General features: G+C 52.7%; 8 protein-coding genes across 8 annotated transcripts; 2 read left to right on the forward strand and 6 right to left on the reverse strand.

The window, feature by feature from the left end:
- Positions 1-362: 362 nt before the first annotated feature.
- Positions 363-1820, reverse strand: M406DRAFT_261815 (uncharacterized protein; the record flags this gene model as incomplete). Its single annotated transcript, XM_040917469.1, has 1 exon — positions 363-1820. The coding sequence occupies one exon, from the start codon at positions 1818-1820 to the stop codon at positions 363-365; it is 1458 nt and encodes a 485-aa protein (XP_040774365.1).
- A 2689-nt stretch (positions 1821-4509) lies between these two features.
- Positions 4510-8628, forward strand: M406DRAFT_10839 (uncharacterized protein; the record flags this gene model as incomplete). Its single annotated transcript, XM_040915296.1, has 3 exons — positions 4510-6035; positions 6087-8395; positions 8453-8628. Coding segments are annotated over 3 exons (4011 nt in total), but the record flags the coding sequence as incomplete, so codon positions are not given.
- A 1293-nt stretch (positions 8629-9921) lies between these two features.
- Positions 9922-10402, reverse strand: M406DRAFT_262788 (uncharacterized protein; the record flags this gene model as incomplete). The annotated part of the gene is made up of 2 exons (XM_040917536.1): positions 9922-10003; positions 10116-10402. Coding segments are annotated over 2 exons (369 nt in total), but the record flags the coding sequence as incomplete, so codon positions are not given.
- Positions 10403-12393: 1991 nt separating this feature from the next.
- M406DRAFT_357075 (uncharacterized protein) lies at positions 12394-13495 on the reverse strand. Its single transcript, XM_040923584.1, has 3 exons — positions 13196-13495; positions 12926-13078; positions 12394-12871 (listed from the first exon to the last, which is right to left on the reverse strand). The coding sequence occupies exons 1-3, from the start codon at positions 13368-13370 to the stop codon at positions 12591-12593; spliced, it is 609 nt and encodes a 202-aa protein (XP_040774368.1). The 5' UTR covers positions 13371-13495; the 3' UTR covers positions 12394-12590.
- Positions 13496-18052: 4557 nt separating this feature from the next.
- Positions 18053-20362, forward strand: M406DRAFT_74024 (uncharacterized protein; the record flags this gene model as incomplete). The annotated part of the gene is made up of 5 exons (XM_040925687.1): positions 18053-18295; positions 18370-18799; positions 18890-19034; positions 19117-19181; positions 19293-20362. 5 exons carry the CDS (start codon positions 18053-18055, stop codon positions 20360-20362), a joined length of 1953 nt encoding a protein of 650 aa, XP_040774369.1.
- Positions 20363-21010: 648 nt separating this feature from the next.
- Positions 21011-22288, reverse strand: M406DRAFT_331930 (uncharacterized protein; the record flags this gene model as incomplete). Its single annotated transcript, XM_040920684.1, has 1 exon — positions 21011-22288. The coding sequence occupies one exon, from the start codon at positions 22286-22288 to the stop codon at positions 21011-21013; it is 1278 nt and encodes a 425-aa protein (XP_040774370.1).
- Positions 22289-25048: 2760 nt separating this feature from the next.
- M406DRAFT_331931 (uncharacterized protein) lies at positions 25049-26435 on the reverse strand (the record flags this gene model as incomplete). Its single annotated transcript, XM_040920685.1, has 3 exons — positions 25049-25071; positions 25227-25427; positions 25523-26435. The coding sequence occupies 3 exons, from the start codon at positions 26433-26435 to the stop codon at positions 25049-25051; spliced, it is 1137 nt and encodes a 378-aa protein (XP_040774371.1).
- A 347-nt stretch (positions 26436-26782) lies between these two features.
- Positions 26783-27486, reverse strand: M406DRAFT_103824 (uncharacterized protein). Its single transcript, XM_040915084.1, has one exon. The coding sequence runs from the start codon at positions 27450-27452 to the stop codon at positions 27174-27176; it is 279 nt and encodes a 92-aa protein (XP_040774372.1). The 5' UTR covers positions 27453-27486; the 3' UTR covers positions 26783-27173.
- Between the last annotated feature and the right edge of the window lie 12 nt (positions 27487-27498).

A 27498-nucleotide genomic window follows, 5' to 3' on the forward strand; every position in this document is an offset into this window, starting at 1 on the left:
CGCAATGCGACCGTGTTGGTGTAATTTCTTGGATACCAATCACTTGCTGGCGAGAGATATTGTGCGAGGGCCAGTGGTGCACGGCCCCAGCCAGCCAACAGCCAGACCTGTTGATAGCCTCAGATACCTGGCCTCGTGGCGTCTTTCTTCCTTTCTCTTTTCTTCTTCAGCGCACAGCAATGCAATCTTTTTGCCCTCACACAGATATGATATTATTCGAATCGTTAACCTGTTTGTCTAGAAATTGTATTTGTTTCCAAAAAAAAAGGCGAGCGGCAAAGAAGATTTGCGGTTATTTTGGTGGAGAAGATAGATATGTATTTGTATTCACTATCGACAAATTGTCAAATAAAAACCAGGAATTATTCTATCAATTCTGGCCGGGCATAAACATCCGTGGGCAGTTTAGACCACCTGCTGTTATACACCCTGCCCTCCTTGATCACTGCCATAAGATGGCGGTCAGGCTTTTCGAAAATAGTGATATCCTCCAACGGGTTCGCATTCAACACTAAAAGGTCAGACACGAATCCCTCCTTCACCTGTCCCAGCCTGTCCTGCTGCCCCAGCATCCTGGCTGGGTTGACAGTAGCATGCCGCAAGACCTCCTCGCAAGGCAGCACCTGGGCTCTCAGCCCAAATTCGCCAAGCTGCTCCACGCCCAGGAAACTCAGCAGGTCGCTGCCCAGGCACATTGTCACGCCAGCCTCGTATGCCAGCTTGAGGCTTTTGAAGCCCTCCTTCAACACCATCTCGTTCTTTGCGCGGTTCTCAGCCGGCAGGAAAGCAGCATACTTCGGGTCGGCCATGGCCTTGTACGCAATCAGCGTCGGCGTAAGGAAGACCCCATTATCCGCCAGAAACCGCGCCGTCTCCTGATCAAGAAAGTTGCCGTGCTCGATGCCCCGGACCCCGTTTTCGACGGCATGCCGGATCACTTTTGGTGTGTACGCGTGCGCGGTCGCAAAGGTCTCGCCGAACAACGTCGCCACCTCCGCTGCGGCGCGGATCTCCTCCGCTGTCAGCTGCACGCCCGCCAGCCTGTCTGTTGGGGATGCGACGCCCCCGCCCGCCATGAGCTTGAGGAAGTCGGCGCCCTGGCGGAGCTGATCGCGCGCCGCATGGAGCACCGAGGGCACACCGTCGACGACGAGGCTGAGGCCTTCCGAGGAGCCGCCTCCACAGCAACCGCCACCTCCACCTGTGATGGTGGTGTCATGAGCACCTCTCCGGTCGCCGTGACCGCCCGTCTGACTGAGGGCGCGGCCTGCGATGAACAGCCGCGGGCCCGGGAACACGCCGTCGGCAATGGCCTCCTTAAGGGCAAGAGTGGCACCGCCGCAGTCGCGGGCCGTAGTGTAGCCGCGGGCCAGCATGGCTCCGGCCTGGAAGGGCTGGCGGAGGAGGGAGACAGCGTTCGGGACGGACATGGACGAGCGCAGGTCAGACTCGCCAGGGACTGAGGTCAAGTGGACGTGGGCGTCGATGAGCCCCGGGCAGAGGTAGTATCTGCCGGCGCAGTCGATGCTATTGACGGCATCATCGGCCTCGCCTCCACCTTCTCTATTACTGATGCTGGCATCAATGGAGGTGATCTTGCCGCCTGCGATGCGCACGGTCTGATTTGGGAGCACTCTGCCAGCTGCAGCGTCGATGATGTTGATATTCACAAAGACATATGTTTTCTGGGATAGAAGGGACCATGGCTTGGTGATTGTGTCGGGGATGGTATTGTTATCAGAGTGCTGCTGCTCCTGGATTGCCACGACTGCTGTGTGGCGAGGGAGGCGGCTGAATCCCTGGGCTGGTCGCACCTTCATTGTGATATTGTTGGTATTGAATGTAGGTCAATTATGAGCCTGCTGTTTTTTGATCAGGAGGACGAATTAGCCATTGATTACAGGAACGACCAGATGAGTGCTTGCCCGGTGATGCAAGACGAGAGACATATGCCTGGCAGTAAAGACCATCTATCTTTCGACCCCACTTCCGGCTAAATAGCATATACAGCACAACGAAGGGGTGACCCATCCTACTGTATCTTGTTGAAGATTATGTGGGTTTAATGCTGGGCTCCTGCAGAGCTGGAAGTTTCTCAAAATCGAATTGGTTGCGAATATTACAATTTTACAGTCCCTGGCGATTTGACTGTGTAATTGGCAGCGTTTTAGCACCTACAGCAAAACACTGACGTGAAGAAATACGCAAGTACAGATCCACAACAAGCATGTCAATATCGGCTTCTTTTCGCTGTATGGGCAATGTTTATTATTTGCAATGACCTCGAAGTCTGAATTATTGGTGACCAACTCAATTGTCAAGCCTTTACAAAATACATATTCAGTTGCCACTTCCGTTCTGATTGCTTCCAAAGACTAATTTCAAGTCATTCTTTTCAGCTTCGCAATGTACATACAATCTGGACCGGAAATTAAACTCGAATCCAGCATTGCGAGTTTAGCTGACGAGGTGCAGATGCATCAACAGCAATTTCATTCTGACCGCCGGGGCCTTCGGTCTTGACGGAGAGTCTGCAAAATTTTGAGTACTCATCTTGCAAACATTGTGGTGGGACCTATTCTGTCTCCATCTTCCCCTTCAAAGTACTTTTCATCAAATGGTTATTGTCCCTGTAGCAAGCAGATAATTGCTAAAGTATTCTTCATATGGCTGCATGAATAGCTCGGAGAAGTCCTTGAGTTTGATTGTGGGTTGGAGATGTAGGCGGCTCCGCAAGCCAGGGCAACAAGGAAGGGGGAGAGGGAAAGAGCATCGCTAGCTTGGAGTATTGAAGCATTGGCTCTCACAGAGCACTAGCACAGACTGCATCATAGATTTAATGCTCTACAGAATTGCAGTGAGGGATACGATCGAGTAAATAATGTACTGAGTAGCACCACCGTTCCCTGTCCAGTAAAAGGTTCAGCATCTCTTCCTTCTGTACTTTTGCTGCGGTACAGCAGTACTTCGCTCGGGGTCCGGACCCCTTGCTGATCAGCAGCATAGAGACAGTGGGTAGTCGTGCAGCAGGTGGGGTGTTGCCCCTGACACCCTCAGGGCCCTTTTAGCGGTGGTCCCTGGATGAAAGCAGACCCCTGCTAGGGGCAATGCACTGACTACCATCATAGCAAGCGCGGTTTATGTAATCACAACGTCAAGCTGCATTGGTACAATATGCTAGCCGATGGTACTGTACTATAGTACTAGGGTGTGATTTAGTATGGTCGTAGGCATGTGCTGCGCCAATCCAACCACAGCACCTCCCCAGCTGCATCGATCTTGACTGGTCATGTCAACAGCATTGATTGGACGAAACAACGCGAGGACTCGATGACCTCAATAACAGATACCATACAATACTACCCTCCACGTGCAGTAACACGTATATCGGACATCTTCTACAGATACACTATCGAGTACAGCGAGTTCTCATTCACCGACACCGTCGTCGCATCGCCCCTGAACAAGAAAGGAAGCTCTGGCTGGCAGAGGAGTGCAGAGGAAGAGAGAAGGCAGAGCTCACCCTTGACTTGAGGACACACGGTCTTGCCTGAAGTACGCCGTTTCTCAAGGTCTTGTGTCGTGCAGAGATCTCCCCACCCCCTCCTCGACGCGAATGCGCAGCAGACGGAATTGAGCCCATCGCAAGGGTCCGCCCCAGACGAGACGGCGCCACGCGCGCAAGGGGGGGCGACGGGACACATGCACAAGGCCTGCTGCAGGAGGTAGACCACGGAAGGTGAATCACACAAAATGGAGGACGACAGCGGCAGCAGTGATGTGGCTGCCATAGCTGCCTCGAGACCTCTCCCCCCTTCATCCTCGGGCACAACAGTAGCTAGTAGCACCTCAGGCGACGACCTCGACCACGAGCATGTTGGGCGCGAATTGTCGCGCCCATCGACTGCATACCGAGTACCAGACGATGAATCCCCCAACGAGGAAGACTGGCCCGGATCTTCAGGAGAGGAGCACGACGACGATCTGGACGACATCCCCACGCCAACCCATGAGATACGAACAGCGCCACAGACCGCATTCAGTGCAGATACTATTCCAGACTTGAGGCCGCCGGTGGTCTCACAACAGCAGTCGGCTCAAGAAAGAACAAGCGGTGACCAACAGGCACTCTCGCCAGGAGAGCCCAGTTATGCCGAAGGGCACAGCGAACTGCCCGCAAGAGATCCCAACGACTCCTACACAGCACACATGGTTCGGAAGCGCCTCCAGGACATGGAATCAAGCTTCACCACCCCGCTCTCTCCGCTCCCTACCATCAACTCGCTCGGCTTCGACGACACCTTCGTTTTCGATTCTCCCTCTAAGCCTCCTAAGTCAGGCCCTCCTTCCTCGATCAAATCCACCGGCCCCACGTCCCACCCAGTCCAACATGACGAGCCATCCCTGCCTACGGTTGCCCCGCGGCGCGAAAACGTGAACAAGAGTCCTTTCATGAGAGGAGAAGAAGCATCTTTTGCTGGGCGGCAACAACAACAAGAAGACCAGTCACATGTGTCGAGCAACACCTCTGCGCTCGAAGGGTTTTCCTCCTCGCCAACTGGCGCTGCCACTGCACGCACCGTCTCAAGAGCCATGTCGAGACACAGCAACGCTAAGGACGAGGCTGGTCACGATGGCTCAGGGGATAGTGCAGCTGCGGATGATTACTTCTTGCAAGCTGGCACGGCATCCACAGCTTCAAAACACCCGTCATCACAGAGGACCGCGGAGAGGAGCATACCCAAGATCAGCGTGGACGCTGGCAGTACGCCTGGCAACGCCCTCAAGGGCGGCCAGCGTCCCAAGTACCTGCGCAGTCGCATGTCGAGCCAGCGATCTTCCGACTCCGACTTCGCCGCTGGGGACACCGAAAGTGACGCTACCGTCGGCACAGCGGACCTTCGTGCAGATTACGCCCTACAGTCTGGTGGAGCCGTGCCGGCGATGAGCATGTCGCGGAATAGCAGCGTAAGCAATATGATCACACGCCAGATCAGCATGGGCAGCATGGTGTCGGACTTTCGCGAGGACTCGACTGGGCGCATAGGCATGGAGCCGCTGGAGCCGCTGGAGCCGTTGACTGAGGACGAGGGCGTTCGTTTTGGAGACCAGCTGAAGACGCCCAGAGCTCCGAAACAGGCTCTGACCGAACCGACCGACACAGTGATCGCGAGACACGTTAGGAACGTCCAGGTGCCTGAGTCGCTGGCCAGGGAGTACAGGACAAAGAGTGGCCTTGTGACGCCCAGGCGGAAGATGTCAGAGGTGAACCTCAGTGCCAGCGCCAGCACCACTCGCACCGGCCGAAACCTCACACTTAAGGAACAAAGCAGCACAATAGAACGGCTCTCCAAGGAGAACTTTGACCTGAAGCTAAAGGTCATGTTCTTGAGCGATCGCCTTGACAAGCTCTCCGAAGAAGGTATTAAGGAAATGATCTCGGAGAATGTGGAGCTCAAGACAAGCCTAGCGGTCCTGCAGCGCGACAACAAAGTCCTGCGCCGCCGCGTGAAGGAGCTGGAGAGAAAGCTCAAGGACGAGGACGAACGACCCGGTACAGCTAAAAGCGGGGCGTCCTCGGCTGGTCAGACGGCAGAAGACTACGAGCAGAATGCTGCAAATGAGGAGGAGCTTCTCTATCTACGTGAGCGGGTCGACGAGTACGTCTCCGAGATTGAGCGTTTGAGGCAAGAAAGCCTGAACAAGGAGGCAGAAAAGAGGCGCATGGCAGAGGTTGTCAAGAATCTTCAGGCCGTCAATGCGGGCCGCATAGGAGACTCGCTTGGTCAAGACGACGAGACAGAGGTGTGGAGGGAGCTGTACTCCCAGGAGTCTGGGCGCCGAGAGCAGGCAGAAGAGGACAACCAGAGGATGGGCGACGAGAACAAGAGACTGCGCGACGAGGTCTTTCGCCTGAAGCAAGAGCTCACGAATGGTACGATGAGCTCGACCGGTAACTCGGCCGGCACTGGTCTACAGCATACTACCAACATCTACAACATCACAAGGAAGCCTAGGCCTGAATCGCCGTCGAGGTCAAGATCGAGGATGTCAGAGTCAGAGGTGACAGGCACTATGAGTGTCAGCGTCACTCTGGTGGAAGAGCTGCGCCGCGAAAGCGAGCAGCTCAGGCATGAAAACGCGGAGCTGAGGCGCGAAGTCGGTGCACAGACGTCCATGCTGACCTCGAGAAACCGAGAGAAGGAAAGGTTATACCAAGAAATTGAGGACCTGAAGATGGCACAGCGCCGCAGTGGTACGGCAAGCTCGACTCTTGACAGCATTCTGGATCGTTCCGCCTCTCGTTCTGGCGTGCATGACCGGCCGCCATCTCGAGGGAGCCAGGCTACCCGCACAGCGACTCTCGACGAGGATCCCGAACGGGAGGAGCTCGAGAACAAGCTGGCCGAGCTTCGCGACAAGCTCAGTGCGGTCAAGATGCAGAACCAGGACCTGCAACAGGAGCTCAACGCCTACGTCGAGGAATACGAGGCCGAGCTGGAAGCCAGGAAAGAAGTGGAGACGGCCGCCCTGCAGCTGCAAGAAGACCTCGAAGCCACCCAGAATGACCTTATGGCTTTGCAGCAAGAGCGGGATGAGCTGCTTCAGGAGAACTCCGGCATGGACCAAGAATTCAACAATCTGCGGACGGAGGCGCAGGACGAGATTGACCACCTCGAAGCAGAGGCTGAACAGCGAGACGCGGAGATCGCTCGGCTCAATCAGGAGCTTGTCGAGCGCAGCGAGAATCAAGAAGCCCTGCAGGAAGAGATGCGCCGGCTGAGTGACGACATGATCCGGTTCGAGGACACCCAAGAGGCCCAGCTCAGGCGGATCAAACAGCTCGAGGAAGAGCTAACGCAGAGCAATACCGAGCTCGAGGACCTGGAGGAGAAGCTCATGGCGGCCAACGACAAAGTATCCCGTCTCAGTGTGCAGCAAGAATCCAACCAGGGTGAGATCGCCTTCTTGCGCGAGGAGCAGGAAGGCGACAAACTCAAGATCGGCGACCTTGTCGGCCAGGTGGCACAACTCGAGGTTGTCCTCCGAGAGGAGAAGGACAAAACCAAGGAGCTGGAGGCACAGATGCAGAATGAGAGACAGCAACACGAGATTGTCACCAACCAGGAGAAGGAGGAGGTCCAGCAGGTGGTCAACCAGCTCAACAGAGAGCTGACGGTGGCCAAGGACGAGTCCAGGAAGCTGCGCAAGAGCCTCTCTAAGCAGGAGATCGAGGCAGCTGAGTGGAAGGAGCGGCTGCAAGAGCTGGAGAACAACCTCAGAGAGGCGCTTGGAGATCTCAACGGCACCAAGTCCACTTTCCTTCGTGACATCTCCAAGCTTCAGCATGACCTTGAGAGGACGTGCCGCGAGCTCGACACCACCCGGACGGCTCTCAACGACAAGGAGCGCCTGCTGAAACACCGGGACGAGCTCCTCGAGACCTCCGCTCTGGAGGCCCGTCGGCTGGCTGAGATGTTCGACAAGGAGAAGCAGCTTCATCGTACCACGAAGCATGAGCTCGATACATACCAGAAGACGCAGCTTCACATCCACGGCAACATGTCCACTGCTGAGCTGCGCATCAAGGAGCTAGAATCGTCCAAGAGCAGAGACAAGCAACGGCTTGCCAAGCTGGAGTCGACGCTCAAGGAGCAACTGAACGAGCGAAACAGCCTCCTCCTGGTGCTATGGACAAGGCTGTCGACCCTCTGTGGTACCGACTGGGCGCACGACAACAGCCTCATCAGTGGGCGCGCACTGCCCTCACTAGAGGCTGTGGCCACCATGCTGCCCGGCTTCAGCAAGAATCTGCTGGCTGCTGTGAGGACCATCGAGTCCATCATGGGCAAGTTCCAAGACCGCGCAAGGAGCATCGAGCGCGAATTGTGGAAGGAGTATCAACACCTGGAGGAGACCCTTGATAAACGCATGAAGAAGCTTGATAAGCTCGAGTCGATTGTGCGGAACGGTATTGCCACGGGCTCGATAGGGGGCGGTGGCGTGGCGGCGCAGGCTCTTGTTGACAACCTGCGCCAGCGGATAGTGAAGCTTGAAGATGTGAACAGACAGCTGCAGGTGGACAATGCAACCCTGCGAACTGCGAACGAGGTGCGCGCGCGTGCAGCACAGGAGGCAAGTCTGGAGCCCCGTGGTGATAGGAACTTTGATGGTGGCAGCCCCAGCCCAGCCATCCCAACCGGACCGCGCGATCGGCCTTCTGGATCTTCGGAACGGTCGCGCTCCAGCCGCCAGACCAGTCGGACGTACGGGCCGGCTATGACGGCGTCGTCTTCTTCCTCGGTCCGCCGCGATGCCAGTCGACCCTCAACCATCTCGCGCGCACACACAGAGAACGAAGCCGTCACGCTGTCGAATTCAAAAGACTACGCACGTGACTACGACCCGGGTCCAGCATCCGCAGGCGCAGTGCCGCTGCTGTCCCCAGGAGCGCCATCCGACGCAGACATCAAGTGGATGCACCGGCTGAAAGACCTCGAGGGCAAACTTAAGGCGGAGCGCGAGGGTCGGATGCTGGACCGGACAGAAGCAAGTCGGCGACTGTTAGATCTAGAGGAAATCGCGCGGGAGGCGCAGATGAGAGAGGCGAAGCGCGAGAAGCACCGCAAGCTGCAGGCGGCGCTGTCGCTAGGCAAAAAGAGCCCCGCAGCCTCACGGTCGGCCTCGGCGGCTGGCGACTGAAGAGGTTCGTCGCCTGCGATGGAGCCTGTCGGAGAATCTGTGCTTGGGGACAGGATAAGACTGGTGTCCTCTCTAGCGAAGCCAGCAGCATCGTGGGGGAGAAGATTGGTTTCATTTGTTTCTGATCATGGGCGAAAGCCTCGGCGTTTTGTGGGTGGTCGGCGAAGGAGGGTGGAGAGTGCTACTGTATGATACCTTTCGTGATTTGGTCTGTGGGTTTCTTCTTCTTCTTTTCTTGTTTAATGCACACAGTCACTCAGACGGCTTGATTTGCTTTACTCCTGAAGGCGATCCTGTTGACGCAATCTGCAGTGTATTGGTATTGGATAACGAGGACGACAGGGTGTTCGTTTACACCTCACAGTTTGCCAGGGGGGGAAACAAAAGCAAAGCACTGGGCCAAAGAACATCATATCATACGAATTAAGATTATTCGTCTTCTTTTCCCTTCCTTTTATCTGACAAGACTGCTGGTCACGAAATCAAGAACAGAGGGCAGACCGAGTCCTCCCGCAAAGCAGTGCAAAACATGCGAAATTAAGTACTATTAAACGCTGCCATGTTACCCAACAGGTGCCACTGCAACAGCCACAGCACAGGCCTCCTCCTACCACCACCGCTCAAAAGAGACCCAACTCTTTTACATTTCTTTACAGGTCCATCTCGTGTCTCTTACGCCTTCCTGACGCTGCGAGGGAAAGGGTGGGCGTGGCCGTTGTCCGAGTGTCTCTTTCTGGCGGGCTTGCTCTTGGGGCAGCCGGAAGAAGATCCCTTGGAGCCGCCGACAGCCTTCGCACCGGTCAGATCCTTGCCCTTGCCGGAGCTGGCGGCCTCAGCATGCGTGCTGGTCTCGGTCGCGGCGGCAGCAACGTTGGGCACCGTCTTGGTGGTCCAGTGGTAGCCCTCGCCCTTGCCATTTCCACCCTGGGCGCCGGGAGCGGTGGGGACGTGGGTCGCTACACCACGGTCTGCGTGGGGGACGCTGGTCAGCGTGACTGGGTGGCCGTAGTCGCCCTTCCAACCGATGGTCGAGGGGCAGGTGCCGGAGAAACCGGCAGCCGTGGTGGTGGTGGTGACAGAAGCAGAAGAGGCATAGTTCAGGGCAGCAGCACCACCGGTAGCGGTGGCGGAAGATGATGAAGAGGAAGAGTTGCCACGCACCGTGACGGTCACCGTCGCGGTGGGAGCGGCCGCGCAGACGGACGACGTGGTCACCGGGTCGACGCAGCTGGCGCCGCCGATGGAGAACTTGGGGGTCTGAGCGTAGATCACGTAGACGTTGGTGCCGTTGATGGCGTTGCTAAATTTTGATTTTATCAATGCATGTTCGATCTTGAAGCTTCTTGTTTTTTTTTTTTTTCTTCTTTCTTTTTTCCTTTCCTTTTTCCCCCTTTGGTTGGTTTGGAACTTACAACTGGTACCCATACGCGGAGTCAACATCGCAGGGAATGCGGACAGAGGCCTCGCCGGCGCTGGTGTCAACATCGAGGTCGAGCTCCTGGTAGTAGGGAGGCCAGTTGACAAAGTTGACCAGGTAGACGCTCAGGGTGGTCGGGTCGGTGTCGACGGTGGACCACTCCAGGTCGTAGGTCGAGCCCTTGGTCAGGGTCGCGTTCTCGGCCGGGTTGAGGAACTGGACGGCGGAGGCCAGCTGGGCGGCGCCGCTGAGGGCGAGGAGGGCGAGAGATGAGGTACGCATGATGATTAATTTTTTTTTTTTAAAAAAAAAAAAAGAAAACGAGTGAGCGTCGTAAGAAAAAGATAGGGAGAGGACGAATGAGTGGAAGTGCTGTGGAACAACACACACGGAACGAGCGTGAGGGATTACTTGGTCTCTTGAACCTGAACCTGGCTGTCGAAGGGAAAAAAGAGAGCGAGCGAGAGAAGCAAAAACAAAGGGAAGACGAGGTGAGATGGTAATATTATAAGAAGGAGGGCGGGTTCATCGTGTTCCTCCTCCTCTTTGGGACCCGTCCCCCCCCCCTCCCCCCCGGTCCAGAGCCAAGCCCTGCACATGTGTAATGGACCCATTTTAATATTTGACAATGTTAATCTCCCCTAGCATCCCTCGTCGAGGTTGCATCGCGACCTCTTTTCATAGCAGTCTTCTCCTTATCAACGACCCACCCATAGGCACCAGCGTTAATACTATTTCGGAGAATATTAAGCTTCCTTATGTGACATTCAGATCCTGTCCTTTTGGGGTCATCCACTAAGATCATCTTCTACCAAATTGCAGCAAGTCATGAGAGACACAACCGCAGCTAAAGATTCCCCCCCTTTTGCCGCTGCCGGTTCAAGCAAGAAAGATGAAAAGGAGTGAATAAGAGAAAAGATGTCTGCAACCTCGGATAACCAAAAGCCTCACAATGAGCATTGGCCTGATGGTAATTTCATTACTTAGTTCCGCCCCATCTCAGCCGCAGGGCGTGTTCTTCGCCCGCTAGTCTTGCGATGGCGCATCCCCCACGTTTCCTTTCCAGGGCACCGCTTACACCAAACAGGCTTGGTGTGCCCTGTAAGACTCGTTCACGACAGCGTCAAATCTGGGTACGCGCCCCGGATCTGGCCAAGTCCATCCGAGACCCCTCGAGTCGCTCCCCTTTTTTTCCTCTTTCCTCCGCCGAGATACGGAACCATTGGAAGCTCACGGTTAAGCCAAAGGGACCCATCGTGTGGCGTGATGTTGTGATGGTGAAATTTGAATGGTTGCTTTACTGGCCAAATTGACAAGTGTCGTGAGAGCGCGGGTGGGATTGGCTTATGCTGCACTTCTCCTTGCATCTTACATCCCCACACATTCTAGACAGGCACAGAGAAAAGGGGAGGAAAAGACTGATAGAACAATTGGGTGCGTGGTCATTGCTTTCGACCTATTTTTACATATAATTGACGGGATACAAGTCCCATTTTGTGTTCCTAGTAGGAAAAAAAGGAAAGAAGAAAAGAGAAAAGGGAGGTATTGGGAGAAAGAAAAAGAAGGGGAAAAAAGACTACCATTGGAAAGCCACCTTCACGGAGGGACCTTAATCCAGCTTAGCCATGGAGTCTAAAGTTCTTAGCCAAAGCGCCCACCATCCCGTGCGGGAGAAAAAAAAACGAGCAAACAAAAATAAAAAAAATCAGCGCAATAAACAGAGGTGCAGTACGCAATCCCAAAATGATCATATTGTAATGGTAAAAGACTCATTTGACTCTGATATGGGTTAGGTTATCGCCAACTCGAAGAATGTCTGGAGAGGTGTATGTCTGGATTTGTGGGGCGGCAGAAGTGATCTCCATGATCCTGGGAGCAATCTTGGTAACATAATTTATACTATGTAGTATATGAATACAAGGGACAGTGGTCCTACACAATCAGGATGTGTTACTCGTGCTAGAGCTGGTGTCAAAATGGTGTGCATACTTGCCTCGGTAAGGCTGAAGGGCTCGTACTGGTGTAGGGTGTGTAATGCGGCGCACCATGCACACAAGACCAAAAGGAGAGCAGCCGGCAGCACTGGGGGGCGGTCGAAAAGGAGGTGGTCTAGACCGCTCAGGAATGCCCAAGCACCAAAGCAAAGAGGGAAAGATAGGAAGACATGACCATGTAAGAGCGGTCGGAGGTAGCCGGAGGGCATTCAGGTTGGTATTGGATCCTCCTCAACATCAACACTTTCTCGTTTCTTATATGGCTGATTTCGGACGAAGCTTGTAGCATGGTTCAATACGAAGCACTCTCGATAACGACCTGCTAGTCTCTAGAACAATGTCTACAATATTGCGAGACAAAGTTCCGACTTTCTCACCATACTGTAGCAGAAAAGATCAAAGACAATAGACAGAAACATCTGCTTGCCCAATAAACACACGCTATCAACCCAAAAGCCTGCACCTCCACCCCAACATCACAGCGCATCATTCTCCCACTCATCAAAGACGATACACACCGCGGCAATAGCGGCGTAGTCGACTCCCGGCGCAACTGTGACGCTGTACGTATTCTGATCAAACAAAAAGGTGCTCAGACTCTTGAAGGCGGACTTGCGGTGCACGACAGCACACACCTCACCGCTGCCCTCGCGCTTGATCTCGGCCACCGAGTCGCGCCAGTTCCCTTCCATCACAAGAACCTGCTCTGCACCGCCCGGCTGCGTGAATGTTATGGTGAACTTGCTCCCGAAGCCGACTGTCTCCGTTGTCAGCATTTGTTTGTTTGTAGGGCAATCATCGTCAGGCATACCTTTCAAGTTCTTCTTGATCTCGCAGAACTTCTCGCCGTTCACGTCGATGAGCTTCATGTACTCGTGGACAAGATGGAGGTGTTCCTTCTTGAGGTCGAATAGATGGTTGCCCGTCATGTCAAAGAAAGCCCTCTTGCTCGTGAGTAAACTGGCTGTTGAATGTCAGACTGACTTCGAGGGACATGGATGCAAGCTAAGTTTCCACTGAAGGCGATACTCCGGGAAAATGGTAACCACTTGTCCTATCGCATGTGGGTGTCACTACTTACGGTCGACTTTCAAGACGGGATAGGGATCTCGTCCATTCCGTGGATCGACCTTGATGTCGAAAGCATCACCGGTGAGTGATAACACTTTCTCCTTGAGAATGATCGTCGTCTCTTGTTGAGCGTTGACAAAATCCAAGCGCCCTACAGGCGGGTTCACAGGGTGAAGAGCGGACATCGTGGATTCTTGGTAGAGTCGTTGCTGATAGCGATCTGGTGCTCTAGATTGAGGAGATGAAAGAGGACAGAGTTTCGATTGAGCCACGGAATATTAAATATTACTAGGACTATGCATGATTAAAGGATTGCGAACCTTGGACTGCTTGCATCAGGATACTGCGAGACGTGTCACGATGTCCAACGAACGGCTTTCCTATTGAACGAGATGCGGTGCTAAAGAACCAACAGTTTGCTGTGTTGAGGCGCAGAGGCGAAGCAAATGTGGAACCTGCTACAGAAAAAGCTGAGTTGCTACAGTTGGAGGCCTGGCAGGGGCTGCAGTGGGGGCCCAACAAACAAATGCACAGCCCCCGCGTACGGCCTGCAACAACATCGCTCGCCCTTACATTTGTCGTCCAGGTATTGGATGATGCCTTCTGTTGATCAGTAATGCCAATGGAATTTAAGTCCAAAAGAGCTACTGGCGGCACAGCACTCGGGGATTCTGACAGATTCAGACCGCGATGCGTTGCTTGGCGTAATCGCCTTCCCTCATTTCTCCATAATTAGCCCAGACCCTATGAGCTGGATCAAGATGACGTGAACATCCTCAGTAGATGGTCAAGATAGCCAGTATCCAGATCTGTCCAGATGCAAATAGATTGGAATTGATGGACGAGAAGGCATTGAGCACGTGTAGAGCCTTCATACCAACTTTGACAACCTTGTTGTAATGAACATGAGGAGAATTTGGGTGATTCAGGTGCCTCAGAAAGCATGTATTGTGCGTCGATCAAGGAAAATGAAGCAGCAAAATAATTGCAAGGCATCTGCTCATCTAATTTGTGGAAAGTTATGTGCAGATGGTTCTTTGCATAATTTAGATGGCTGCTTCTTCCGGCTGTTCACATGCCCTCCCACATAGTGACATGTTCAACACGAGTGGCTTTCCATTCCTTCATTTCCATGTTTCGAAATGTCTGAATCGCTTAACAATACGAAAAATGATTCGACGTCTCGAGCCAAGAAATGATACCGGAGAAAGTGATTACCATTACCTAGGTAGCATTGGGTTGGGACCTCGGGCTCAGAGCAGACCAAATTTCCCGTGTTGAGAAGCATCCGGAACATCATGCCAACAGTATAGCTTTGGCCATGATTACACTATTCACATCTTCCGTGTGGCTGCTTTTACATATGTACAGTCCGTTTCCATAGTAATAGACATTAATAAGTTGCTTTACAGATTCTCTGCCTCCAAAATATTTTCCTTCAATAGTCAAATTGTTGCGTCAAAGTAGGAGACGTTGACAGGATGTGCTGCTAAAATGACAATCCTAGATGAAAACTAAGTAATTACTCATATATTGAAAACAGGAATGACGGAGGACGTTACGTTATATGTTCTCAATTTCGCGATGCATCAGTTTAGGTCTTTTGAACCAATATCAGCTTCACTAGGGCATAACAAGATCGGATTATGAATCACTCACAATTTCCTTCCAAATACTCTGATCATGTGTGCCATTTAGCTCCTTAACATCCCTATTCTATGGCCCTCGCTGATCGAAAACCATAGTGCAAAGGCCACAGTTTGCAGGCTAGTGACGATCTTGTTACCTTTTACAGCAATGACTACGATTGAAACACGGTAGGTCACACGAGACAGTCCGGGTTTTGCACGTGCTCTTATGATGATTGGTAATAACGTACTTTACATGCACGGGATACCGTTGTGTACCTATGACTCGGGTGAATATCATGTTACATGCACGTAGCTCTCCCTGTTATACTAATCAATTGTCCCCAAACTTGAGACATGCCACCCACAAGCCGAGGTGGCCTTTTAGAAAATCCACCAAAAGCAAGAAAGATGTGAGTGGATACTTGCATACTACAATATTCTGCAGGCGGCAACATGGAGAGTACGAGATAAGGGCCTCTGCACCCGAGAAAGAAGACAAAATGGCCCTGCAGGTGTGACCCCCCAAAAGTACAAGATATCCGTGCAGGCAAACGGGACGTATGAAATTGCCTGTCGTGAAACGCTCGCATCTTATCTAGGACAGTCACTGCTAAGCAGATCGCTAAGGCATTTCACGGGCAGTCCTCAATGCAGCTTCTGAATAGACGGAGTGACCCCAAAGACGCCAAAATAGTGTACATTGATGCCCGTCCGTGCCTGGAAAGATAACTCTCCCTCCCCCAGTCAAAGGATCTTCTTTCTCTTCTCATTTTCGTCTGATGACCAATGTGAGCCGAGAGGCGTCGAATCGACATGCCATTCTGTCGTCATTGACCACGGCCAGGTCAAGCCACAATATATACACGGTTGTACGATACGGCTTTAAGAGGGAGCCCACGCGGCAACTCTCATGGAGTCTCTGCTGACGCCGCGAACGTGCATCGGACGGCAGAATTGTACTGTGGTTTCGTACTGCTAGCTGAGTATCTTCTGGCCCGTGCGTCTTGAGTGCACCTGTACCTCCTCGATGGGTGTCTTGTCACTCAGATACTGGTGGGTCGCTACGAAAGAAGCTCCACAGAACCTGACCGGGACGCCCAATATTACCCATCATACCATAGTACTTGGTATCCAGCGAGAATCAGAAAGAGAAAAAAAAAAAAATCAATCTACGATATTCCTTTTTGATAGGCCGCGGATCATTCCCGGCTTGTCATACCACCTACTATGGTAGATGCATGTAGTAATGCATGCAAATGTACAACGAAAATGGGGTGCTGCAAGTGGATGGGGCCTCATGCAATATTTGAGGATCTTATAGCCATGTAGCGTAGTGAGATTGGCGGAATCGCCCGCGGGAATTGATACATCGCGCAGCACACGATACTTAGTCCTGTACGTACCAACCTTCATCAAATGTTCCAGCGCTCACATCTGTCAATGTCCAAGAGCCACAGGCTCCATGCTCAGCATTCTGCCCCATATTGCTGGCTCGAATGCATATGCGCTGGTTTCCAAGCCTGCAAGACAAATTGTTACAGGCGGCTAATTGCGGATCTCGATCGATCTCCCAGTTGGGGCAGGGAATGGTCCCTGGCTCTGCCCGCATTTTTGGTGGTATCTGCTTTTTCTGGCATTTCTAGAGCATGTGTCATCCGTACTGTGAAACTCCCTTCGCATGAGCCACCAAGCCAACAAGCTCTCTAGGCGCACCGCGCTTTTGACGCTTCCCGACGGAGGAATTCGTCTCTTGTGACAGATCTAGGATCTGAGATTAGGACGGTATCCCCCCCTGTGGTCCTACCAGAGCACAGGTAGGAAGGAAAGATTTGTTCACTGGGAGGGGGCGTTGGGTTAAGTGGACATCTCATCCGAACATGCATGCCTGGATCGCCCGTTCCCAAACACGTACCCGTTTTATACTGATGAACTGTATACATCCGGCCCCATCACAAAGTCTGGTACCGAGTCTGCAAACCGTTAAACCTAAGCAACGGCCTAGCATTACGACAGAAGATCCCGGCCCCTCCTTGATGGAATGAGAGAGAAAGAAAGAAAATGTGTGCTTCAAAGGTTGTCCTCCAGGCGCCAGTTTACACACCTCATGCGGATCTGGCCGGCCCCCGAATGACGGCCCATAAATCAAGACAAAAAGAGTAATGGCCCCCTTCCCCCCTTGCCACAGGAAGCTATTTATCTGCTACTCGGGTCCTCTGTCTCCCACATCACATCATCCGGCACATGTTCAAAGCCCGCTCGTTGCCGTCTACCTTTCTGGAAAGTCAACGGGTCTTTTCGCCCCCCCACCGCCCCAGCCCAGAGGAGGAGGAGGGGGTCCACGAGAAGTGCCGCCTGCAGGAGTGCTTAATAGTCCGTGTGTGTTATTATTCAATGTAGCTGGTCAGTGACCTGCATATGCCTGAGGCAGCCAAGAAAAGGGAGGAGGGCGCCAGGCCCTTCTTTTAGTCTATTCTAGCCTAGGGTTGTCCCATGAAGATGACGAGGAGGCTCATGTTGGGGTCTCCTTGGACCCTCGCTGGCGTGAGAGATGATTGTCGCACGACATACGATCGAGACCCATGCCGGTCGAGTCGCGCAATGAGAATTTGAAGTATCCCGGTCCTTGGATGTTGTCGTCTTCTTCAGCTCTTCCCTTATTTCCTTCCCCTCCCCTCCCCCCCCCTCCCACCCCCACGAGCCTAAGAGACGGGTCTAGGGAAAGGAAGGGGGAAAGGAAAATGGACAGAAGAAATTCTTTGTTTGCAACTTACCTCTGCGGGCTTTGTGGAAATATGCTCATGCATGCATCTCTGTGTCCCCCCGGCTCGAGGCTGAACAATCCATGCACGATGCGGTCCTACCTTGCAGCTTGCTTCTTGCAGCTTGCTTCTTGCAGGTCGAGTTGGGCATCCATGATTTTTATGTGATATATGATAGACAAGGGCTAGCTAAATTCTTTGCAGCCGCCGTCAACCTTTTTCATTTTATTTTTTCAGCAAGGAGGGGAGGAAGAAGGAAGATGAACACACCACGCCCTCCCCTGATAATTATACCACCACCGCCCATCCCACTGGGAATCCCATTTGGGGCGGTCTGGTTCCTTTCTTCGGTAAGACGCGGTCATACTAACCAACCCAACCAGCAGCCCATCTTGAGTAATATCTTGAACGGACAGGCTCCTTCGTTTCGTGAGTCTCAACCCATCTTGCCTGGACAAGTGGTTTAGGTGCGCCAACATGGTCCCACCGTGGACTGGAATGTCCTTCTACTCTTTCTTGTCCTCCGCTGCGCAGACAACGACAACTCCATCCAGACTAGTTCTACGAGGCCTTACTGAGGGTCAGGCCGTCCTCCTCACACACATCGTCACGTGGGCCTTGACGATCGTGGCGGGCATTTTCCTTGCCCTGCGCTTCTTTGCAATATGGTACAGAAGGGTTGGCTTGGTAGCCGACGATGTATTTCTTGCTATCACATGGGTATGCAGGCAGTCTGCCTTCCTCCTTCGACGTACACTCCTGAATAATTATTATGGACACCCGCACACGCACAGCTTCAAGGAAGGGAGAAAGTTGGCACTAACCCTGACACGAATACACTGCAAAAGGTCCTTGTCGTCTTCTACTCTACCACCTCATCCCTCGAGCTTGCCCTTGGGCTGGGAACGACGACGCAGGCAATCAACTCCCTGTCGTATTCCTCCTCGTCACTGCTCCTCCTCGACAATGTTGCTCGCACCCTCGCCCTCACAACCGCGGCGTGGAGCAAGTCTGCGCTGGGGATCTCGCTCCTGGGGCTCGGGAGGAAGCGGCGCGCACTATGGGCCCTGGGTGTGGTGATCGCTTCCGTCAACATGGAGGCTATCGGCACCACTCTGGCGCACTGGATGAGGTGTAAGCCGGTTTTCGGAGCATGGAATGATAGTGCCAATGGGACGTGTTGGCCCAGAAGGGTCGATAGCGCAATCCAAATCAGCGCACAAGGTAAGCAGTCCTTTGCTATACTCTCCTTCTCTCTTCGAACTTTCATATATGTCCATATATATACTTTTTCTTGGAAAATGAGGGCAACAGACAAGCTTACCCTGGGCCTCGCCTCAGCATACTTTGCATTTTGCGACCTGGCACTGGTTGTCGTTGGTGTCATGCTCGTGTGGTCGAGCAGCCTTCATCGCGGTGAGAAGGTGGGCGCGAGTGTCTTGGTGGCTCTAGGCCTGATGTGAGTACTACCTGGTTGATTGAATAGTGATTCAAACCACGCAAATCATGAAGACTGATATTGTTTATTATTCATCACTCAGGGCCGCTGCAGGCGCCATCGCAACAGCCGTTGAAATCTCGTTCCTGACAGACGCCAACTTTACGAGTAAGCAGTCCTCCAAGCCCAATAAAGCACAGGAGTGGGAACGAAGAAGAAGAATGTTACCATAGCTAACCTGAAATCCTTTCAATTTTCTGTTTTCCTCCCTCCCTTCAGCTCAGAACATACACATCCTCCTCACGGCGGTGATAGACCCAACCCTAACCATCCTCGCCTCCTCCTTGCCAGCCCTCCGCCTCTTACTCCCAGCTTACGACCGAGGCCGCTCCTCGCCCAAGGAGTTCCACCTCATACAGCGGCAGAACGATGACGATGATATGATGATGTCCAAAGACATAATGCCTAACCAGACTCCCGCTCCTTTGCCACCCCCGCCGCCGCCAGTGCGCCCTGCCAGGCCGTTGAGTAGACATGGATTGGTTGGACTGGTCGATATACCTGATGCTGCTCTTTCGATGAAGGATGAACTTTCCTTCTATAGTGGAGTGGGAGGTGTGGCCATGGACCAACAACGAAAGCAGCAGCAGCAGCAGCAGCAGCAACGGCAGCAGCAGCAACAGCAACAGCGGTACTATGGAGGAAGCGGGGAGTCTATGGACTATCTGCTTCCTGGCGGCGGTTACTGGTACAATACGTACGCGACCATGACACCACCCGTGACGGCGAATACACGCGGCTTCATGAGCCCCAGCACAGGAGGCGGAAGAAGCAGCAACAACAGCTGGCAAAGCGACCAAGTGACCCTGGCTACCCCGCAGAGATCACCAGTCACATCAGCGCCGCCGCCGCCGCCGCCGCCGCCGCCGCCTCCAGCGCTGACGATGATGACGGGCATGTATCCAGGCCACTCCCACGCCCCCTTCGGAAAGCTAACGACCCTTGAAGAAGAAGAAGGGGCGGCGTCGTCGGCGCGCCCAAGCTATGTCTCGACGCCACGGTCGTCCACGTACAGTGCGGGCAATATGGTGCGGTATGTCGAAGGGATAATGGGAATAACGACGCCGACAACGACTCCGACGATGGAGAATCGTGGAGACGATGATGGCAGCGATGGGAGGAGCGAGCAGCAGATGCAGGGGAGGAGGGGGGGAGGAGGAGGAGGAGGACTTGGTGAGCTGTTGAGGCCGCGGGATTCGCCTACTTTGGGGCAGTATGGGTTGGATGACGAGCCAAGACCGAGGGACTTGGCTGATGATTATTTTAGCCGAGTGGATGTGAAGATGTGATGTAATGGGAGTAATGTATGTTAAAAGGGTAGAATGATAAGTTAATGAAGTTTAGGTCGTCAGGGCTGGGAGGGAGCGCTGAAACGGGAGTTTGGAAGTATAAGATGGGTTGGTTCAAGGGCGGTATAGAAAGGTAAAGGGAATAATTATATTACGGTCGTGAGAAAATATGATACCCATGCATAAATACGTTCATGTCTGTCCTTCATTAGTCTTCCATCTTATCCACCCCATCATTCTGTATTCATAGCCAAGCCTTGTCCATTGATACGTCCTGCATCCCGTTCCCTTTCCCCATCTCGTCGTGCAACTTGTATCATAATTATCCATCCTTGAACCCTTTTCGTCCATGCCTTACCATGTATGGAAAAGAAGAAGAGACAAAAGTAAGAAAAGGGGAACCTGTATTCCTTGGTCATGATATCGTTGTCCATGTGCAAGTCCTCTTCCTCCACATCAACATCCGTCACCATATTATAAATAAATTGAGCCCCTCAAGAACGCCCCTCCAAAGCCAATCCTACCCCTATCCAATCCATCCATTCATTCATTCATTCCATCCCCCCATTTTGTTCTTCCGCTTTGTTCGTACTCTGCAGCACCGCCGCCACTGAAGCAATATATGGCCCGTTGCAAGGCCAATCGCCGTCAGACACCAAACAGTTTGCTCCAGCGACCTCTCTTGGAGCCAGGACGCCCTTCGCCGTCATCGCTCTGGTAGCTGACGGTCCTCTGGCTCTGCATGCCCGGGTGCGGGTTGTTGCCGCGAAGGAGATTGCCGCTGCCGCTGCCCTGGCCATAATGGTGCAGGTTGGGCATCGACGGCACAGGAGGAACACGTCCATCACCACCATCCTCATCGTCATGAAACCCACCTCCTCCATCCCGTCCGCCACGGTCCCTACCACTGCCATACTGACCGCCTCTTCCTCCGGCTCCATTCGCCAGAGCACCGCTGCTACCACCCACGCCGCTAAGGTCCCCACGCAGCGCCCTCTCGACGTCAGCGTACTGCCGTCGGTAGTCATCGTGCTTGGCCTTGGCCTCGAGAAACCGCTGCTCGGCCTCGCGCTGGTGCTCCTGCAGGGCGCGCATCTCCTCGTCGAGGCGGACGGTCTCGGCCTGGGCTTCGGCCATCAGGGCGCCGTACTCGGCTACCTTTGCGTCGAGGGGCTGCAGGACCGAGCTGGCCAGGCTCGGGGTCGGCATGCGCTGGATGCCAGGGCCCAGACCTAGGCCGGTGGGCGTCGCCAGGAGAGAGGAGTCGGGTGAGACGGGGCGTCCACCACCACCGCCGGGAGAGAAGGGAGGAGGGTGGCCGTGGTGGACAGCACCGCCTGCAGCCATGGTGTTGGACGAGGGGCGGCCGTTGGACTGTTGGGAAGGGCGTCTGTTGTTGTCGCGAGGGTCCTTGGACGGTGGGGTGGGACGCTCGCGACGAGATTGAGATTGCTGCTGCTGCTGCTGCTGCTGCTGTTGTTGGGATTGACGGTAGCGGGCAGCGTCGAGGTCGACCTTGTTGGGGGGAAAGAGGTCGTCTGCAGGCGAGCGGGGCTGTGGCTTGCTCTCCATCATACCAGCAGCGTAGGAAGGAGGCTGGTGGTCACGAGCTGTTGCTGCTGCAGCTGCTGCAGGTGCTGTTGATGATGACGAGGTGGATGTCGATGTAGTTGTTCCAGAAGAAGGTCTGGTCGAACTGTTGGAGTGATTGTTACTGTTGAAGTTCATGTGAGGAGGAGGAGGAGCAAGTCCTCGAGTGCCTCCAGCTTGTGTCAGGTTGACAGGGACAGCAGCGTGGGCGGCACCAGTAGAGCCAGGACCCGCTGAAGTCGACGAGGAGCGCGGGCGAGAGGAGCCGCCGGCGGGATGATCGACCAATCGGTGCTGCAGTGGCTGTTGTGGTGGGATGGGAACCTGCATGGCCATGTTGATCGGCTTCCGTCTTGGTGAGTTTTGCTGCTGCTGCTGCTTCTGCCGTTGTGGCGCCTGCGGCTGGGCGGCAGTATTATTCTTGGTGGCGACGACGTCAGCGCCTTCGGAGTAATCGTAGTAATTTGGATATGCAGGGGAGGAAGAAGAAACAGTGGGCGAGTCCTGCTGGGATTTATCCGAGCCGGCAGACGAGGGCGGTGAGCCAGACGAGCAAGAGGTAGTGTTGCTATTGTCTCGATGGTGGTGAGGGCGATGTTGGTGGAGATGGTGACGATAGGATGTTGTTGGCGTTGTTTTTGTTGTTGACGATGGCAGCACTGCAGGGGGCATCTGCACAGCTGGGGCAAGTCCTCGCTGGCTCTCTCTGCTGGACCTCGCCTCGAGCTCTTCAAAACGGTCCCTCTCACGTCGCACGCGGGGTCTGGGCGGTGAGCTCATCATTTGCCAGGGGGCGTGTTTGGTAGTGGGGTTTTTGATGGTGGTGGGGGTCTTCAGAGAAAAAGTAAAGCTCAAGTACTGAGGCAAAAAATTGGGGCAAAGAGGAAAGAAAGAAAAAAAAGTAAAAGAAGAGCAGAATACACGCCCACTTTCTTTCTTTCTCGTCCGTGCTGTGCTACGCGGGAGTGGAGACCCAGACTTGTCACAAAAACAAGATAAAAAGAAACAGAAGGGAGGAAAAAGAAGTGAATGAAGCTATGATCATCAATCGCATTGCCTTGTCTCGTCTGTTTCTGTACGAGAGCCCAAAGAAAAAAGTCGGTGGTCGGGGGAGGGTCTGAGGCTTGCATCATCTTGGTGGCTGGTCGGTCATGGCCTCACCTCGTGTTTACGAGCCTACCAACCTTTGCTTTCCTTTCAGCGGCCAGAGAATTAGCGCACCTCCCAAAAATTGAGACGGCCTATTTCCTGCTGTCATACACTATGGTTAGCAGGAACACTACGCTGCATGCACTTACAATAAGTAAGTATTTAGTCTACTGTTTTGCATGTGCACTGGGCAAAAAGTATCATGGTTGGTACTTGGCCTCGTCGTCATTTTTATACGCAATCCCCCGCCACCTCTTTTCATAGCAGCATGTACCAGACTACAATAGCATTCGACCTCATTCTGCCGAGTCTGTTGTCTGGATCTTCTGCAGCTTTAGACACTTCATCTTTGCTCAGATGAGCCCGCCCTGACCTGACATTCCTGTTCTTCTCATCACATTCTGGATGGATGCTCAGATTGAGGAAGAAAGAAAACAAACATAAGTACTTTATTCATGTCTCGTTTCACCAGCCCACAACCCCAAAGCGACCAAGGTTACCCCTTCAGCCCAAGATGACAAGCCCAGGGTTAGTCCTTGTCACTTTGCTTGGGTGGAGGTAACAAGTCCGGGATCAAGCCTCCGGGCCCTCCCGCTGACATCCTGGCATCCTGGCCCACCGAGTGAAAATTTACCCTGCAAACATTGAAGGATGATTTCTATCAATCCGTGCCGAAAGAAAATATTAGCAGGACTTGGAATTTCTCTGCTTTCGGTTGATAGGCTAAAGGAGAACCGGGAATCATACTCCAGAGATAAGGAAGGCCAGGCAGTGATGAGTTTTCATCTTGAGCAACAGGGAACAGTGCGAGGATGACCATTTCAGACTCAGTATCAAGACAAGAGAGAAAAACCATAGAATCGATTAGTGCCACAGCAAAGCGCTGTGCCCATAAACTTATATATATTTGTCTTGAAGTACCTATGTTATGAGCAATGTCAGCCATTTGTTCCTTGTGGATGGATGGGGGACAAGAGGTCAGTCTCTTTGGCTGACCTTGAAGGATATTGTGTGATTAAGGTGTGGTTATCAGTTGGTGCAATTCAATGCATTACCCTCCTCAAGGTAGACTGGTTAGCAGCACTTCATAATCAAAGAAAAGTGGACAAGACCACCATCACAAACCCTCTTAGATGTCTCTGGATCCAATAAGGGTGATTGATGTTGACATGATTACATTTGATATCAGCAATCATGGAGATTGAGCAGCTATCACAAGAAGCTGTGGCCACATCGTGGGTTATGTGCAGCATGCCACTAAAGCGATACCTTGGCCAGGGGCGGCGTGCCTTTTACACAATTGGCAGATCATGTGCTCCTGGTAGTCATCTTATTCGGATTCTTTCCCATCTTCTGCCACACTTTCTGAAAAGAACAGGCTGAGGCTCAACTCCATATCTTGCGAGCACACTCATGACCACAACCAGAATACCTCCCGCCTCCACACCCTCATTCATTCAAAGAAACTCCTTACTGCATTTTTTACAACATTCCAGTCTTCTAGAAAGATTGACCCAATGATATCGATTTGGGCGTGGTGCTCGACAGTATCAACCTTTGCATAGTTCACCCTCGAGGCACTGTTTATCAGTTGTGCGCCGACTGTCGACACGACACCACGAACAGGGGAGAAGCCAAGTTGAGGCTCCCCCGGCAACGGCAATGGAAAATTATCAGGCGAGTCCACGTATATGATACCGTGTTCCCCCGGTTTACCACCCCGTTTCGTACATCCTTGGTCTTCATATGTATAGATAGGACTGCGTCGTGCGGTCAGTATCATGTCATTTATGCCCAAGAAGGAAGTCTGCAATTTACACGCAGGTACAGTGAGCCTCATAATCTTTAAAGATAATGAAGAGGCGAGATACCATCCGGAATTCCTTCTGTTGATCTGCCGGCAGATTGTTTACATGTGCGGAGGAGCTCCGCTGCGCGCCTTTCTGTTCACTCCACTTGACTTTGATAATCTAACGAAGTTCAAGTAAGCGAAAAAGCGCATATCAGGTATCACTTTGCCAATGGTATCTTTCCTGTCCAGGTTTGAACTTCGTATGTGGTTGGAGCTCGAATCCTGCAGTCTAATTAACGAGAATACTACCGCTACACACTGATTCGAGCTTACCAAGGTCTGAATATTCTTTGGAGGCCTGATCTCCCATGAGATGCGGTGCCTTTCTCGGCCTCACATCACTTTGATCCTGAACAGTTGGAATTGAGGACACACCAGAAGCACCCATGGAAGGAGGCCTCATGTCTGGTAGCGGGTTGCCGTTTGCGTCAAAATTTGTCGAAAGTCTTGCGTATTTCCGTACTCTCTTTCGGCCTAATGGTGATAGTCAGATGAAAGAAAGGTTGCTCACGGGAAGAGGATGATGAGAAAGGGAAGGAAAAAATGAGAAAGGTCATAAAAGAGCGAACCTTCAAGCCGTACACCCTCCCAATAGTATTTCTGTGCGTAGGGATCCCATACAGGTGCAGCGTCCCAGGTGATTTCTGCCTCCGGGCGAGGAGCCATGGAAACGGCTGACTTTGTCGGAGTGGTAGTCTCAGCTGGCCCAACCATGGTAGAGTCTTCCTCGATTGGCTCCATCTGGAGATCGGGCTTCTGAGCCGAGAACAACGTTTGAATCACATTATCATCAGCTAGATTATAGTCTGAATGCAACGTTTTCGCCGTTACTTCTTTCCAAGTCTGGGTATCATGTGGACCAAGGTCAGGAGCGGGTCCGCTAATGTCGCCAGAAAGCTCTTCAGCTTGAAAGACCTCCTCAGTGTCTTCATCTGCATTTGCTTCAAGTATCGATGCTATCTCTGCCGAATTGTCACTATTTGGAACCACAAATAGTGTGCTTCGGGACTCGTGGGCCTTTAAGTCATGTTCCAGATTGAAGCTTTCCGGAATAATGTGACCGGACACCGAGATTTGAGAGAACCACACAAGATGCGATGCAATATGGCCCTGGACATCCTGGTTGTCACCGAAGCTGGTGTCGCCGCATATTGGGCATTTTTGAATGGAATTGAAGGGTGAGATTCGAGTATGACATTCCTGGACAACTTCGTCTATGTCCTCTTCAGCCACTTCTTCCTTATGCATCTTAAGCATGTGTTGGCGGAATTCAGGCTCTGAAGAGAAGCCCATGTCTGATGTGTGATCTCGATGGACGCAGGTCCATAGGTCTTGGGCGTGGTTCTTCATCATGTGTGACATCCATGTTTCCATTGTGCGATACATGTCGCGTGGTTCCTTGCACGGTGTGATTATGCAGATGAACGGCATCAAATCTGAAACAATATGGGTCCTATCAGCATGTTCGTCAGTATCAGACATTTTGCTGCCTCGGTAATATGGCAGACTTACACCCAATGTTGTTCAGTGAATTCATGAACCGGACAAACAAGATAACAGTATGGGCACTCCATAATCTTCGTCTGCTCGTCGGGCACAAGCGGTCGTCGTGGCAGATCGACCACAGACGTTTCCATTTGAGCCTCAGCGTAATGATAACTCAAGCTAGGTTGAACCTCAGAATCAGAGAGGGTCGCTACTTGTGATGTGAATTCTCTTTCACGTGCCGGATCATAAGATGTCGAATTTGATATCGACGTTTCACTCTTGATCCGTGACATGGAGCTGTCAGAAATTTCGTGGGAGGGTCTTAACGAGACAACTTTTCGGGAAGCTCGCTGTGAGGTGAGATATTCGAAATAATTCTGTCGAAGACTGATGGTCTTTACGAGACGCTCTTTGAGTGGACTGTCTTTGAGGGCTTCATAGCCACCGTCCTTTATTTTCCAGTCAAAGTAATGACGCACAAGTCGTTCGAACTCGGCTGATGTTGCTTTGGCTATCTCACCCTGATCTTCCTCGATGTATTGAGAAGCCTCGTAAGCCTGCGTGAGATACCAGACCGTCTGATGGCCCTAGATAATCGAGGTAGTCGGTCCAGTGAAAGATTGAAGTCGCTATCTGATACAATCTGTGAGGCTGCACTTCCTGACGGACCTTTCCGTGCTAGCCGGTTGTGCTCAGCGTGTGTTCCAAGGAAGAACTTTGGTCTTGATTTGACTAACCTCGCAGGCTAGAAGCAAAGTCCTCAAGTAAGTCTATAATCTTGCATCGCAGCACAGGTGCTTTCCTTAACCGCTGGTCCATCGAGTCAAGCCCTCGTGACAATGCTGCATTGTTTTGAGCCCATAAATTGAACCGAAATCTGATGCTCGAAGCAACTTCGAACTCTGCTTCAGATCTTGATTTGGCCATACCAGTCCATTCTTCCAGGAGATTGGAGCAATCCTTCGTCAAAGTGGAGATATCAAAGCCCGAGCTTGGAGCATGAGTATCCATGACGGGAGAAGCATAACAATCGATGAAAAACCAGCAACATATAAGG

Source organism: Cryphonectria parasitica, assembly GCF_011745365.1.
Source record: "Cryphonectria parasitica EP155 unplaced genomic scaffold M406scaffold_6, whole genome shotgun sequence".
Classification (NCBI taxonomy): domain Eukaryota; kingdom Fungi; phylum Ascomycota; class Sordariomycetes; order Diaporthales; family Cryphonectriaceae; genus Cryphonectria; species Cryphonectria parasitica.